Consider the following 17187-nt stretch of genomic DNA (forward strand, 5'->3'; position numbering starts at 1 on the left):
ACACACTCTGGATTCTCTGCTGTTACTATTACTGTTTATAATCTGGTATAAGATCAACCCCTCTACTTGTATATCACTGACCTTTAAACAGACACACTTATACATGGATTATTTTTCAATAAATATAGTACAGTATTGTAAATGTATTTTCTCTTCCTTATAATTTTCTTATTAATATTTTCTTTCTCTAGCTTACTTCATTGTAAGAATACAGTATATAATACATTTCACATACAAAATATGTGTGAATCCATTGTTGATGCTATTGGTCAACAGTAGGCTATCAGTAGTTCAGTTTGGGGGGTCAGAAGTCATATGCAGATTTCGGACTGCCCAGAGTCAGCACCTCTAACCCCTGCGTGTTCACTGGTCAACTGTACTAGATCATCTCTCCTTCTGTCTGCTCAAGGACATTGACCATAGCAATTCTTTTCTCTTTTTTCTCTATCATAAAAGTTTTCCCTCTCACTGGACTGTTCCCACCAGCATTACATCCCTCATCTAAAAAAGTTCTCTCATACCACTCCACTTTCCCTTCCAGCTATTTCTCCATTGCTCTGCTCTGCTTTGTACTAAAATGTCTCATGCCATCAATTTCTTCAAATCCCACTCTGCTAGGATTTTGGTCCCATCCCTCCACTGAAATTGATTTTATCAGGATCACCTATGACTGCCATATTGCCAGACCCAATGGTTACTTCTCAGTCCACTCTACAGCAGCTGATGTGGTTGATTTTCATCTTGCCTCATTGGTCACTCCTTCTTAATTTCTATTGTTAGTTCCTTTCCTTCTTCTTGATTTCTTATCACTGGCTGAGCCTTGGACCTTTTTCTATCTTCTATCTTTACTCATTCCCTCAGACCTCAAGAACATAAAAGTGAGGGTCATGGGTTCAGATTCAGTAGCTGAGGTTTCAACTCAGCCTCGAATGATTAATAGAGGGAGTTAGAACTATCTTCTTAAGTTTGAGTTTCACAAGTGCTTTTCTCTCTTTTCTAGCTGGTATGATTATTCTGATCCTCTTGGTATTTAAGATGCTTAGGGTATATGGAAAAGTTGACTTTTGGATTTATAGACCAGTGTATGTGTTTATCCATCTACTTGTCTCCCTTACCTCATCTTAACTGCAATAACAGAAGCCTGAGAAAACATTTTATTTCTTGATGGCTCAGTCCTGAGTCCAGGAGTGAGAGTTTTCTTACCTCTTCAGAAGGTGGTTAGAAGGAATTAGTCCAGCACAGGTACCAAGGTCTGAGATTTTCCGGGCCTGCCACCAGAGGGCATCGTTCTGGTCCACAATCTGAAGGATGTCCCCCTTCTGGAAAGGCAACCCTGCGTCCATGCAGGGGATGGTGGGATCTTCCTGGGGCCAGTACTCAGTCATGGCACGAACGTACACCTGACAGCAGGTGCAAAATGGCCCCATCAGAAGAACCCTTGCCCATGGGTTGTCAAGACTTAAAACCATTTCTCCACTCCTCCACCTCTGTTCCTATCTTGTCTCCCCACACTCTCCAAAAGGGAGAACTTGCCTCTTTAACTGAGTCTAAGATCCATGAATAAAGTGACTTTGGCAACAGAATCTCTCAGTGCTGAGAAATTTTTGCTCAAGTGTTTCCCATTCTTGATGTTACTTTTTAAACTTGTACCCCATCTCCTTTTATCGTATTCATTTACTCATTTGCCCCTCATATCATCAGTATTGAAAAATGTGCAACACATTATAGAGAAGGGCAGTATGATACAAAATATTAAGTCACTCTCATTGTTACTTGAGAATTTACTATGTGTGATTATGAAGGCTCAGTACATTCTTACCATCGTCTGGCTATTAACAGGAGGGGCAGAAACTGGAACCACCTTGAACATTATTGTGCCGCGAGACATGGCCTAGAAAATATCAAAGGGGAGGGGATAACAAGTCACAGGATTCACTGGATTATTGGGGTTCAGCAGAAGGAGTTACAACACAGTGTGGCCAGCTTTAAGGGTGACATCCCCCACAGGGATTTTTACAAGAGTTCAACAGCTAAATATCACCATGCAGAAGTGGAAATTAAGAAGAAATGCAGCTCAGCTTCTGCTCGGCTGTGGGGCTCCAGAGTCCCTGGCCTGCTGAGCCCCACCCTGAGGCCCAGCCTCTCCCAGGAACACTCCAACCTGCAACCTTCTTCAGCAAGGTCTTCTTCCTACAGATGCTGGGGAAGGAGATGAGATCTTGATCTGACTTGCCTTCCTCAAACCTCAGTCAGTAATTACTTCCTGAGCCCCTGTTCCTGCACCAGGCAGCCCAGTCTGATGGGGAGAAGAGGCTCCCAAGTCTTCTGAGGGGACTGACAAGTGCCAAGCTAATGGTGGAAATGGGGGCCCTCAAACATTTTGAGGAGACAGAGAATCTCTCAGCCTGATGGAGAAGGTAAGATCCTCCTGTCACATGCACTGCGAATCCAGAGATGAGCAAAACCTTGTCCTCACTCCTCGAAATTTCACAACCCCACCATCCTGGCTCTGCAGCTACCACCAAAGTGGCTGAGGCAGAGCCATGTGTGTCTGCGATTGACAGGACTTCAAGCTCCATTTGCAGTGGCTTCGTGCCATGCAGCATCTTGCAGCAGGGGTCATTTGCAAATATTTCGGGGCCTGGTATACTCCTTATAATACCACCTCTCGTCTCAGTCCCTGAGGCACATCTATGAAAATTTAGAGTTCCCCCCCAAACCCAGTTTGAAAACCACTAGTCTATACAATAAATAGCCATCCACCTCAGGCCCCACACTTGGGGTGTGCATGGGGGAGAAGGCAGAGGCATGCCACTATGACTGTGATTCAGGCAAAGGTTTGAAAAGTGGGCGTGGGGGCCTAGAAGAAACTATCATCTGGTCATAAATCCCCAGGTTCAACCACCAAGGTCAGTGACAGGGCAAGCAAGGAAATCCCCCTCCCCATAGGGTAGCCTCCCGGGACATCTCTCCTACCCAGAAGCTACCTCAAGGAAGATGTTAAATAGATTTAGGCTGTATAAAAATGGTAGGGGAACAAGGGTAGTTTGCTCAGGTTCATACTCCCCTCCAAAGTCTCACTCTGCCCACCCCAGGCTCAGTTTCCAAAGAAGCAACCCAGGCAACAAGGGACCTGGGCTGGGGAAACTGGAAGCCTTCCTAAGGCTGAAAGAGCAGGTTGGCAAGAGAAGTGTCCCAGCAGAAACCAGATTGGGGTGGGAGGCTGGGGGTTGAGCTGCACAGAAGCAGAAAAGGTCTGGGGGTCCAGAGAAAGGAAGTTGCCACAAGGGACCAAATCCCCCTCATGTAACAATGCCCACACCATGGGCCAGACAGGCTCAGGGCAGCTCCAGCATTGTACTGAGTCATCAAGAAGGCAAACAGAAGACTGTTACCAGAATATGGATCACTTGCTCAGGATCCAGTCCCTCAACTGAAACTCCATTCACTTCCACCAGTTTGTCTCCAGCATATAACAACCCTAGGCAAAAAGGAACACAAAACAAAGAAGGGCACAAGGAAATTTGCACCAAAAAAAAAAAAAAAAAAAAAGTAACTACACCAAAGATTTTTAGCAAACTCACTGACCCAAGCATGCTCTAACATTTAAAATTTTACTCTGAAATAATCCTAATCCTAATCATACAGACTGGTTATTCTAGTGTACACCAAAGCACAGAGAACTGCATTTTTACAACTCTTCACTGGGTGTTAAGTGATGGTGATATTTTCATTTTTGCTAATCTGATGTTGCAAAATGAAAGTAACACTAAAAGTAAAGATGTCAGCGTCATGAGTAAATGATCAACGACAAAGAAAGGAGGTGGGGCATTCTTCCAAGAGGAAATGTGGAGGAATGTGGGGGTCACGATCCAGCTTTGAGAAACAGGAGTATGCAGGACAGTTGTCAGGGGAGGAGATGAGATGTAGGATGATGTCACGGAATAGAAACCAAGGACGATGAAAACATCAAGACCATTATGGTTGATGTCGAATGTGCTAGAGAAGTAAAAATAAAACTGAGGCCAAAGGAAGGGCCGAGGGACTTAGCAACTAGGAAATCCTTGGGGCCACTGCTCTAAGAATGTTGGGGTATGAAACTCATGCCAGCTCTGCAGGGCCCTGGGCAGTGAGGGGGGGGGACAGCAGGCACAGAAACGCAGCAGTGAAAGGAAGGACATTCGGTTGGCTGGTAGAAAGGGCAAGCAACGGGCACTTCCAGGTCGGGGTAGAGCTACGCCTGTTGAAAGCAGAAGGACCAGGGGAAGAGCAGGAGATGGGAATATAGAGTGGGCAAACCTGGACTTGCATCCTGACTCGAATTGTGCAACCTCGAGCACATCACTTACTTGATCTCTTTGAACCTCAGTTTCTTTTTCTACAGAGTGGCATGCTGATAGTTAGCTTGTTAGGTGACCACGAGAAGGTAAACTGAGTGGATTTGAATATGGGGCTTCAGTGAAGGAAGGGAACAGGTTTTCTGGAATATTTATTCCCTCCTTCTTAGTAACCAAGCAATGCCATGCAGAGAAGCCCTGACTGTGGTTAGGAAAGAGGGGTTTCCCTGGAAAGACTAAACAACTAAGGGTTTCCTATTTCTCTGGTCCCGTGTGTACCCTGCAGCTCCAGCTTACCACTCCTCTCAGCCAGCCCACCGTGGATGACTCTGGCCACCAGGATGTCCCCTGTCATCTCGTGGCGCTTGATGGTAGCTCCCTGGGGAAAGAGTACAATGGAATCCCTCTTTTACCTAACATGACCATTTTCCTGGTGGCTTCCCTCAATAGAGCTCTGGTCTGGTCAGAAGAGGGTATTTCGTTGTTGTTGTTGCATTAATACATTTATTTTCTTTTTTCAAGATGTCCTTGAAGTAAGGGTCTTTTGGAATGTCATATGCAAACACTATGTAGATAAGCACTGAGGCACAAGAATTACTGAGCATTAAATCTGTTTATCCCTAAGTCCTACTCATTTCTTTTACTTCTTTTTTTTTATTATGTTATGTTAATCCCCATACATTACATCATTAGTTTTTGATGTAGTGTTCCATGATTCATTGTTTGTGTATAACACCCAGTGCTCCATGCAGTACGTGCCTTCTTTAAAACCCATCACCAGGCTAACCCATTCCCCCACCCCCCTACCCTCTAGAAGAGGGTATTTATACCAGCCAGGGCCATTCATTCAACCTTGACCTACCAAAATCTCTACCCAACCACATGGATACAAAATAATATTTAGATCCTTCCAAAGATAAAGAAAGCTCTCACCATTACAACCTAATCAAAGAGACTATTCTTAGAAAATCAAATTAATGCCTCACTTAGCTTCCAGTTAATAAAGAAAAAAAAACTTAGATAAATACATTGGAATTTAGTGAAATGTATGTACTTCAGAGAGCCAAATAATAAAATAAAACATGGGGCACCTGGGTGGCTCAGTCAGTTAAGCATCTGACTCTGGATTTCAGCTCAGGTCATGATCTCAGGGTTGTGAGATCAAGCCCCACGTTGGGCTCTGCACTGAGTGTGGAGCCTGCTTGGAACCTCTCTCCCTCTCCCGCCGCCTTTCCCCTGGGACATCGTGCGCTAGCCATTATCATGGATGCCCTCACATTATCTGAATGCCTCAAACTATACCTGTGACTACAAGCAAGAATATTTAACATTATATTAAATAACTACAAGAGATAATGTAGTTCACAATTAACCCTTGGTTCACAATTAGCCCTGATACCATTCTAGCTGAGAAGATAAAGTGATTTCCTTACCAGGGGCTGTTGGTTTTTCACCAAACAAACAATCCTCATTGCTTCCTCACTCTCAGGGATATTATCTGGCAATGGGGGGAGAAGGGGTTCAAAATCTTTCCGAGCCACAGTGTCATGGGCACTGAGCAAGGCCTAGGAACAGAGAAGGCAAGGTGAACAAAGGTCACACACAGGACACACCCTTCTAGAAGACTGTGAGCTAACACTCTGTAAGACAAACCACCACCATCACCACAACAACCAACACATATGTGCTGAGCATAGCATTTTATGTGGATTAACTCAATCTTCACAATAACTCCATGAGGCAGGTATATTTATTGTCCCCATTTCATAAAGAAACGAGGCATGGAGAGGTTAAGTGATACATAATATATTCTTGCATTTCTGCTAAAATGTATTTTGTCACTTTCTCATTTCCTGCAAACCCATGTAATCCATGGTGCTCCGATAAGCTTGAACTACAGAATAACTTTTATAATATTTTCCCTAATTAAGGCAGAATGGGAGACAGTAATCAAAACATCTTGCTAGTTTAACTTGTCAGTGACTCCCAAGGGCCTATGAGGAACAGAATGAGAAAAAGTAGTTTCCTGACTTAGGGTGTGATCAAAGAGTTCCTTCTAATGGCCCATTATGTTAAATTTTTATTTCATCGGGTCAGGAAGTAGTCATTCCATAGATTGGTGGACAGAACTTCTCTGGAACTCAGAGAAAATTCTCTAGGGTTATCTTGTGAACTGAAAATTTGACTCAAATTCTATTGCTCCAAGTGCAGATATTCTCTTAAAGTTCTCATTTGTTGATAAACTGAACTCAAACTCTGTAAGTACTGTGAGATAGGCTTCTGTTCTGCAATCAAACATTCTTCAATCAAATGTCCTTCATATACTCCCTCATTGAGTTAATCATCCTTATACTATATTTTCAGAACCTCTTCACACATTTCATCCAAAACTTAAAATATTTCCAAGTTGGAAAGGAAGTATACTACCCTGATTCTCCCCCAGAATTTTAGAAGGACAATGGCTTTGCAGGGTGGAAACAAGACATCATGGGAAGTTCTGGATGTCTCCTCATAAATATGGCAGGCTTGGCTCCATGGCTAACAACACAGAGCCAGTCACATCTGAGTCCCATATCTTTAAGAACAATCTGTTGGTCACCCACGTACAGTAATAGAATGTCTATTCAGAAAGTACATTTCCTGTCACCCTTATTTCTTCTTGCCAACTTTGCCCACATGCCAGATGGGCATATCTTGTCTATTTTAGCATGTACTTGCCTTAAAGTGTGGATCCTGGAGGATTTGTTTCAGCTCTTGGATCTCAGGGGATTTAGGAGTTTCATGTAATATCCCCACTACCTGGCTGGTGAAAAGCAGACATTGTAAAATTTTTAAAAATCTTCATCGCCTAGTTAACATCACCTGAGCTGGATAACAGATACACTGACTAGCATGATATTGACCAAAGAAAACTGTTATTGAAACCTTCTTTTATATCTTTAAAGTCAGGGCCTAGGATCTTTCCTCACTCATTCAACTTTACTACAGCAGGTAGAATCCAAGATGTGGGGTAGGTCTAACACCCAGTGCCTCCATCCTGGCATACCAGAGGCTTGGAGGAGGAAATAGCATAATTTTGTAATATATGTTCCAAGGCAATTTCCCTCTAGTGGTGCTAAAACAACTGTTAATGTGAATCTTTATGGGCAGATTAAGGTGTCAGAGTTCTCCAGGTACAGACTCAAATGCCTGGAGAACTCCGGTAGCTTAATCCCATGGGATGCTCCATTTGTCGTGTGGAAAATGGGAATAGTAATTTGTGTTTTAGGACTTATTATTTGGTTACCAATTTTAATATTTATTGCAATAAAAAAGTGTTAAACATTCTAATTCTGATCTCCTTTCTGTTTGAGTGTAGACCTGCTTTCTGAGAGGACATAAGACCTTTCAAGACTTTACTGAGCCGCATGAGACCCCAGCAGTCAAGCCTCGTTACCTACAGTCAAATGAAAACAAGTAGTTTACTAAGCTTTACCTCCATTCCCTAGGATTACAACTGAATAAAATATGTATGTATTTTCCTGGGGACAACTGAGAACAATTTGAATCGTTGATTACTGGAACTGAGGGTACAGTTTTTTCTTCCTTTTTTTTCTATTTCTTTTAATATGGTTTGGACAATAAATAATAATAAAATGGATTACACTTATTTATCCATTCAACAAATATCTATTGAGTATCTACTACATGCTAGGCACTGTTTTTAGTGATACAAATACAGTAGCAGACAAAAATCCCCATTCTAAAAAAAAAAAAAAATCCCCATTTTTACTTGATGAAGAGAATTAAGAAGATAAATAAAACAGGAAGGTGGACAGGGAGTGCTCTGAGGGGTTGAAATTTTAGATCAGGTGACCAGAGAAAGCCTTAGTGAGAAGGTGACATTTGGGTGGAGACCAGGAGAAGAGGAAGCAAATCATGTGGCTATAGAGGCAAGACCATTGCTAACATATGGAATAGCAAGTGCAAAGGGCCTGTGGCAGGAGCATGTCTGGTTCACACAACCACAAGGGGTTATCTGACTGGGGGCGCCTGGGTGGCTCAGTCGTTAAGCGTCTGCCTTCGGCTCAGGTCATGATCCCAGGGAGCCTGCTTCTCCCTCTCCCACTCCCCCTGCTTGTGTTCCCTCTCTCACTGTGTCTCTCTCTGTCAAATAAATAAATAAAATCTTTTTAAAAAAGGGGGGGGGCGGTTATCTGACTGGAGCAGAGTGAACAAGGGCTAGAGTGGTGAGTGTTAAGTCAAAGAGAGAACGGGCACATTATGTTTGGCTATCTAAGAACTATGATGTGTACCCTGAAATGGGAAGTCATTGGAAGGGTTTGAGCAGGGAAGCGACATGATTTGACACACGCTTCAAGAGGATCTCTTCAAGGGTAGAAGCAGGAGACCTGGTAGGAGGCTATATTGCAAATATCTGCATACGAGATGATGATGGTTTCTATTAGGTGGCAGAGTGGAAGTGATAAGACTCTGGATATATTTTGAAACAGGAGCTGACAGGATCTGTTGTCAGACTGGGTGCGAGGTATGAGAGAAGGAGAAAGTCACAGATAACCAAAGAGTTTGGTCTGAGTGCTGCAAGAACAAAGATGTCCTTACTCAGATGAAGAAGGCTGGGAGGGAAGTGGCTTTGGGTGTGGGGAAGATCAGGAACTCGTGGGACATGTTGTTTGAGTGGGCCATTAAGTATGCATCTAAGTACGATGGAGAGGAGGCAGCTGGATATGTCTGGAGTCTGGAGTTCAGGCGAAGAGCCCAGCTAGAGATATACATTTGGGAAACATATACTATAACAACATTTACTCTCGGATTACACAGCACCAACAAAGTCTAAGGTTTAGAGAAGAAAAGAGAGAAATGGACACATGCTAAAAATGTTATTTTTTTGTTTGTTTAAATTTGAAGTGCTGACCAATTTTCTTCCTTCTATTAAAGCTCAATTAGAAACACGTACGAGATGCGTAATCATCAATCCAACTTTGCCATTAGATCGTTTAATTCATTAAAGCCCACTATTCTGTGGATTAAAAACCACCTTACCTCACAGGATAATGTCTGTGCATGAGTTGTGGCAGGAACGAGTTTCTTTTCTTTAAATTCCTGGAGACAATCATAAATCTGCAAGAAGCAACGGTGGGAGAATGACTATTGATAACACGACTATTAACGTCTGGGGCTGAAAGCCCTGCGAGGGGACAGCCAGCCCGGGCCACGGCGCCAGCAGCCGAGCGGCTGGTGTGCTGGCCTTTCCGAAGGCGTCTGTCGCCGCCCGACAGAAACGGGCTCACGTGAGGTGGCTCCCATCCTCCAGTGGCTTGGTTATTGGCTGCCACTGGAAATTGATCTTCCCCAGCCAACATCATTGATAAAAAGAAATTCAAAGGTTTCCTCTTGTTAAATTAACAAGTGGGCTTTCCAGGGTTGAGACCAATAGGGATTTGGAGCCAGAGACCTGTAGGAACCTCTGTGCTGGGCAAAGGCCAGGGCATGCGCTGTGTGGCTCGGGTTCCACAGAGGATCTGAACAAGAGGCCAGGCACACTAATCATGCTGATTGTACTCTTATCTGTTTGTTCCCTTTTCCTCCCTTAATCCTCCAAGAAAGGTTCATTTACAAAAATTTCAACTTCGGGGCCCCTGGGTGGCTCAGTCGGTTAAGCATCTGCCTTCGGCTCAGGTCATGATCCCGGGGTCCTGGGATCGAGTCCCGCATCAGGCTCCCTGCTTAGTGGGGTGTCTGCTTCTCCTTCTCCCTCTGCTCCCTCTCACTCGTTTTCTCTCTCTCTCTCTCTCTCTCTCTGTCAAATAAATAAATAAAATCTTTAAAAAAAATTTCAACTTCATCTCTGCTGACCTGAGGAATTTTTTCCGAAGTGGGATCTGGAGCTGGCTGAGGACACCAAGGCGTGCCTAGCTCTGCAGTACAGCCCTTCTTATTTTAGGGACCTACTTTCTCTCACAGATGGAGGGATGAGGCCCAAAAGACCAGGTAGGCCCAGCCTTCCTCCGTCCAGATCCGAGACGACAGTGCTTCCTTGGGCCACGTCCGAGCCAGTGCTCAGGTTGGCCTGGAAGTGATAAGGCAGATGAATTGAGGCAGGGCTTGTAGGGGGACACACAGCCTGCACAGGTGAGCAAGGGAATCGCCTTAGTGACCGCAGGACTGTTTTAGCTAATCCCAGGGGAAAAACATGCCTGAGAGGAATCGGGTGGGGCTTTTTCTCCGCAGCTTTCTTGAGATGTAATTGACAGATAACATTGTGTGAGTTTAGGGTGCACAGCATGTTGGTTTGATATATGTATGTACTGCAAACGGAGTACCCCAATAAGTTAACATCTCCATCACCTCACATAATTACGACTGGGTGTGTGTGAGAGAACGTTTAAGATCTACTCTCTTAGCAACTTTCAAGTACATAATACAGTATTATTAACTATAGTCATCATGTTGTACATTACATCCCTAGAAGTGATTCTTCTCATAAGCGGTGCTTGTACCCTTTGACCAACATCTCCCCATTTCCCCCAGCCCCAGCCCCTAGTCTCGGTTTTTATGAGCTGTGCTTTTTTAGATTCCACATACAAGTGAAAACATATGATACTTGTCTTTCTGTGTCTTATTTCACTTAGCATGATGTCCATCCATATTGTTGCAAAAGGGAGGATTTCTTTCTTTTTATGGCTGAATACTATCCCATTGTATATTTCACCTCTGGGTATGTATTCAAAGGAAACGAAATCACGAGCTCAAAGAGGTATCTGCACCCCCATGTTCACCGCGGCTCTGTTCGCAGTAGTCATGACATGGAACCAACCTAAGTGTCCAGCAGTAGACGAATAGATGAAGAAATGAGTTTTAAAACAACTGCTGTGAGGAGTACCTCTTTGTTCATGCTAAAGATGTTGCCACTTCCTCTTATTTTTTTTTAAAGATTTTATTTATTTATTTGACAGAGAGAGACACACAGAGAAGGAACACAAGCAGCAAGGGTGGGAGAGGGAGAAACAGGCTTCCCGCCAAGCAGGGAGCCCGATGCGGGGCTCGATCCCAGGACCCTCGGATCATGACCTGAGCCGAAGGCAGACGCTTAACGACTGAGCCACCCAGGCACCCCACCACTTTCTCTTATTTTGAAGAATGCATTAACATGCATCAAAAGATTGACCACATTTCACACTTAGCAGAAGGAAACACCTACATCCCCAAAAAACAACTTTAAAAGAATCTTTCTTAAAAATAGTATTTGAGGAGGAGGAAAAAAGCTGGAGGAGGAATAGGGGACCCTATTCCAACCGGTCCTGTGAATTGAGCTGGGTATCTACCAGACCATTCTGAACACCCACAAAATCAGCCTGAGATGTAAGAAGATATATCTGGACCTCTACAAGCAGAATATCTCCTGCAGTTGGTCTCGAGGTACGAAACAGGCAGCCGTGATTCTGTGGGCAGATATCAGAAGATAAACTGAAGGGGGAGGGAGCTTCCGAGAACTTGTGCCAGGAAGGTGAGATAACACTGGAGTGCAAAAACCTCCTGCGCTGGGGACCAGGCAGACTCGCAGACCGGTAGTGGCAGGGAAAGGATTTTAGTCCAGCCCCCCGGATGGGACAGGAGCTGCAGGGGCACAAATACAAACTGGGGGTGGCTGGTGGTTTTAGAAGCACAAAGGGCAGAGATGTGCCTGGCCCTGGGAGTGAGGGCTTGGAGTGCTGCTGTGGGGCACACAACCCAGGACACTGAGGTTTTTTAGCAGCACAGACAGAAAGGGAGACAGTGTGGCCTGGAGAGCTCAGTGAAGAGCAGACTGCAGTCTCTCTGCTCTGAGACAGAGGTTTGGATACGGTCACTTCTGCTCTGACTCTTGGAAGAGACGCGGAAAACCGCCAGGGAAAGCTGCCAGAGAACAAAAGCCCCCAAAAAACAGTTTTCACAGAGCCCATCCCACTCCCCCCCACAGGGGGCAGGGCAACTCTGCCCAAACACGGTTGCCTGAGTAACAGCACGGCAGGCCCCTCCCCCAGAAGACAGGCTGGGAGAACAAGAGGCCAACAACCCTAAGATCCCTATAAAACAGGTGCATCTTGCTTGGGTTGTAGTCAATAATTTGGACTCTGTACATTCCCTCAACCACCCCTCAACAGAATGACTAAGAGGAGGAACCCCCAACAAAGAAAAGAATCAGAGACTGTGGCCTCTGCCACAGACCTAATGGATATGGATATAAGCAAGATGTCAGAAATAGACTTCAGAGTAACAAATATGAAGTCGATATCTAGGCTTGAGAAAAATATTAATGACAGTATAGAATCTCTAAGGGCAGAAATGAGATCTAATGAGGCTGAACTTAAAAATACTATGAATGAAATGCAGTCTAAACTGGATACTCTGACTGCCAGGGTAAATGAGGCAGAAGAACGAATTAGTGAGCTAGAGGAAACCAAGGCAGCATGGGAAAAACAGATTAAAGCCCAAGGAATCAAATTGAGAGAGATTAATGACTCAGAGAAACATTCCAATATCAGAATTATTGGTATCCCTTGGGGGTGGGGGGAGAGAGAGAAGTCTAGAAGATATATTTGAGCAAATCATAGCTAAGAATGTCCCTAATCTGGGGAAGGAAACAAGCATTCGTGTCCAAGAGGCAGAGAGGATCCCTCCCAAGATCAATGAGAACAGACTGACACCACGACATATAATAGTACAATTCACAAATCTTAGATCCAAGGAAACAAGCTTGAAAGCGGCGAGGGGGAAGAGATTTCTTATGTACAGAGGGAGGAACATCAGAATAACGTCAGACCTGTCCACAGAGACCTGGAAAGCCAGAAAGAGCTGACAAGACATAATCAGGGTACTAAATGAGAAGAACATGCAGCCAAGAATACTTTATCTGGCAAGGCTGTCATTCAGAATGGATGGAGAGACAAGGAGCTTCCAAGACCAGCAGAAACTGAAAGAATATGTGACCACCAATCCAGCCCTGCAAGAAATATTAAGGGGGGTTCTATAAAAGGAGAAAGGCCCCAAAAGTGATATAGAACAGAACTTTACAGAGACAATCTATAGAAACAAGGACTTCACAGGCAACATGATAACAATAAAATCATATCTTTCAATAATCACTCTCAACATGAACAGCCTAAATGCTCCCATGAAACGGCACAGGGTTGTAGATTGGATAAAAAGACAGGACCCATCCATATGCTGTCTACAAGAGACCCATTTTGAACCTAAAGATACATCCAGACTGAAAGTGAGGGGATGGAGAACCATTTTTCATGCCAACGGATCTCAAAAGAAAGCTGGGGTAACAATTCTCATATCAGACAAATTAGATTTTAAGCTAAAGATGGTAGTAAGAGATCCAGAGGGACACTATATCATTCTTAAAGGGTCTATCCAACAAGAAGATCTAACAATTGTAAATATCTATGTCCCCAACATGGGAGCAGCCAACTACATAAGCCAACTCTTAACCAAAATAAAGAGACATATTGATAATAATACGTTAATAGTAGGAGACCTCAACACTCCACTCTCAGCAATAGACAGATCATCTAAGCAAAAAATCCCCAGAAACAAGAGCTTTGAATGACACACTGGACCAGATGGACCTCATAGATATATACAGAACATTCCACCCTAGAACAACAGAATACTCATCCTTCTCGAGCACACATGGAACTTTCTCCAGAATAGACCACATACTGGGTCACAAATCAGGTCTCAACTGACACCAAAAGACAGATTATTTCCTGCATATTCTCAGACCACAATGCTTTGAAACTGGAACTCAATCACAAGAAAAAATTTGGAAGAAATTTAAACACTTGGAAGCTAAAGACCATCCTGCTTAAGACTATCTGGGTCAACCAGGAAATCAAAGAGGAACTTAAACAATTCATGGAAACCAATGAGAACGAAAACACATCAGTCTAAAACCTATGGAATACTGCAAAGGCGGTCCTAAGGGGGAAATACGTAGCCATTCAAGCCTCATTCAAAAAAATAGAAAAAGCCCAAATACACAAACTAACTTTACACCTTAAAGAACTGGAGAAAGACAACAAATAAAGTCTAAGCCATGCAGGAGAAGAGAAATAATTAAGATTAGAGCAGAAATCAATGAATTAGAAACCAGAAACACAGTAGAGCAGATCAATGAAACTAGAAGCTGGTTCTTTGAAAGAATTAATAAGACCGATAAAACACTGGCCAGACTTATCCAAAAGAAAAGAGAAAGGACCCAAATTAATAAAATTATGAATGAAAGGGGAGAGATCACCACTAACACCAAGGAAATAGAAACAATTATTAGAAATTATTATCAACAAATATATGCCAATAAATTAAGCAACCTGGAAGAAATGGATGCCTTCCCAGAAACCTATAAACTACCAAGACTGACACAGGAAAAAACTGACAACCTGAATAGACCAATAACCAGTAACGAAATTGAAGCATCGGTCAAAAACCTCCCCAAAAACAAGAGTCCAGAGCCTGATGGATTCCCAGGGGAATTCTACCAAACATTCAAAGAAGAAATAATACCTATTCTCCTGAAGCTATTTCAAAAAATAGAAACAGAAGGAAAGCTCCAGACTCATTCTATGAGGCCAGCATTACCTTAATCCCCAAACCAGGCAAAGACCCCCTCATAAAGGAGAATTACACACCAATATCCCTGATGAATATGGATGCCAAATTCTCAACAAGAGCCTAGATGATAGGATCCAACAGTCATGACCAGGTCAAATTCTCTCTCTTCACAGATGACATGATACATTATGTGGAAAATCCAAAAGACTCAACCCCAAAATAGCTAGAACTCCTACAGGAATTCAGCAAAATGGCAGGATATGAAATCAATGCACAGAAATCAGTTGCATTTCTATACACTAACAATGAAACAGAAGAAAGAGAAATTAAGGAATCGATCCCATTTACAATTGCACCAAAAACCATAAGATAGCTTGGAATAAACCTAACCAAAGAGGTAAGGATCTATACTCTATAAACTACAGAACACTCATGAAAGAAATTGAAGAAGACCCAAAAAGATGGAAAAACATTCCATGCTCATGGATCGGAAGAATAAATGTTAAAATGCCTATGCTGCCCAGGGCAATCTATACTTTCAATGCCATCCCAATCAAAATACCAATGGCATTTTTCAAAATGCTGGAACAAACAATCCTAAAATTTGTATGGAACCAGAAAAGACCTCGAATCACCAAGGAAATGTTGAAAAAGAAAAACAAAGCTGGGGGCATCATGTTGCCTGATTTCAAGTTATATTACAAAGCTGTGATCACCAAGACACCAAGACTGGCACAAAAACAGACACACAGATCAATGGAACAGAATAGAGAGCCCAGATATGGACCCTCAACTCTATGGTCAACTAATCTTTGACAAAGCAGGAAAAAAGACAGTCTCTTCAATAAATGGTGCTGGGAAAATTGGACAGCTATATACAGAAGAATGAAATTCGACCATTCTCTTACACCATGCACAAAGATAAACTCTAAATGGATGAAAGACCTCAGTGTGAGACAGGAATCCATCAAAATCCTAGAGGAGAACATAGGCGGTAACCTCTTCAACATCAGCCGCAGCAACTTCTTTTAAGACACGTGTCCAAAGGCAAGGGAAACAAAAGCAAAAATGAAATTTTGGGACTTCATCAAGATAAGAAGCTTTTGCAAGCAAAGGAAACAGTCAACAAAACAAAGAGGCAACCCACAGAATGGGAGAAGATATTTGCAAATGACACTACAGATAAAGGGCAGGTATCCAAGATCTATAAAGGACTTTTCAAACTCAACACCCAAAAAACAAATAATCAAGTCAAAAAATGGGCAGAAGACATGAGCAGACACTTCTCCAAAGAAGACATACAAATGGCTAACAGACACATGAAAAAAATATTCAACATCATTAGCCATCAGGGAAATTCAAATCAAAACCACATTGAGGTACCACCTTACACCAGTTAGGATGGCAAAAATTGACAAGGCAGGAAACAACAAATGTTGAAGAGGATGTGGAGAAAGGGGAACCCTCTTACACTGTTGGTGGGAATGCAAGTTGGTACAGCCACTTTGAAAAACAGTGTGGAGGTTCCTCAAAAAGTTAAAAATAGAGCTACCCTATGCACTACTGGGTATTTACCCCAAAGACACAGATGTAGTGAAAAGAAGGGCCATATGCACCCCAGTGTTCATAGCAGCAATGTCCACAATAGCCAAACTGTGGAAAGAGCCGAGATGCCCTTCAACATATGAACAGATAAAGAAGATGTGGTCCATATGTACAATGGAATATTACTCAGCCATCAGAAAGGATGAATACCCAACATTTGCATCAACATGGATGGGACTGGAGGAGATTATGCTAAGTGAAATAAGTCAAGCAGAGAAAGACAATTATCATATGGTTTCACTTATATGTGGAACATAAGGAAGAGCATGGAGGACATTAGGAAAAGGAAGGGAAAAATGAAGGGGGGGAATCAGAGGGGGAGATGAATCATGAGAGACTGAAACCGAGGGTTTCAGAGAGGAGGGAGGTGGGGGGATGGGTTAGCTCGGTGATGGGTATTAAGGAGGGCATGTATTACATGGAGCACCGGTGTTATATGCAAACAATGAATCATGGAACACTACATCAAAAACTAATGATGTAATGTATGTTGACTAACATAACATAATAAAAAAAAAAGAATGAGTAACAAAAGGATTAAAAGTAGTCAATTGAAAAAAAAGCATTTGAACAAAATTATAATCAGATAGTAGATGCTATTGTACAGTGCATGAAATTTTAGCCAAATTTTTAAAAAAGAAAT

At 42.9% G+C, this 17187-nt stretch overlaps 1 protein-coding gene across 1 annotated transcript in view; it reads right to left on the reverse strand.

Annotated features, from left to right (window-relative positions):
* The window catches only part of MPP4 (MAGUK p55 scaffold protein 4), a 45057-nt gene that overhangs the window by 24735 nt on the left and 3135 nt on the right, over positions 1-17187 (reverse strand). Inside the window, exons 4-10 of the mRNA XM_078070030.1 lie at positions 9381-9458; positions 7056-7136; positions 5771-5902; positions 4635-4716; positions 3396-3481; positions 1820-1891; positions 1204-1400 (exon numbers count right to left, since the gene is read on the reverse strand). Coding sequence (XP_077926156.1) covers positions 1204-1400; positions 1820-1891; positions 3396-3481; positions 4635-4716; positions 5771-5902; positions 7056-7136; positions 9381-9458 — 728 coding nt within the window. The remainder of the gene's footprint in view (positions 1-1203; positions 1401-1819; positions 1892-3395; positions 3482-4634; positions 4717-5770; positions 5903-7055; positions 7137-9380; positions 9459-17187) is intronic.

Source organism: Halichoerus grypus, chromosome 4 (assembly GCF_964656455.1).
Source record: "Halichoerus grypus chromosome 4, mHalGry1.hap1.1, whole genome shotgun sequence".
Lineage (NCBI taxonomy): Eukaryota > Metazoa > Chordata > Mammalia > Carnivora > Phocidae > Halichoerus > Halichoerus grypus.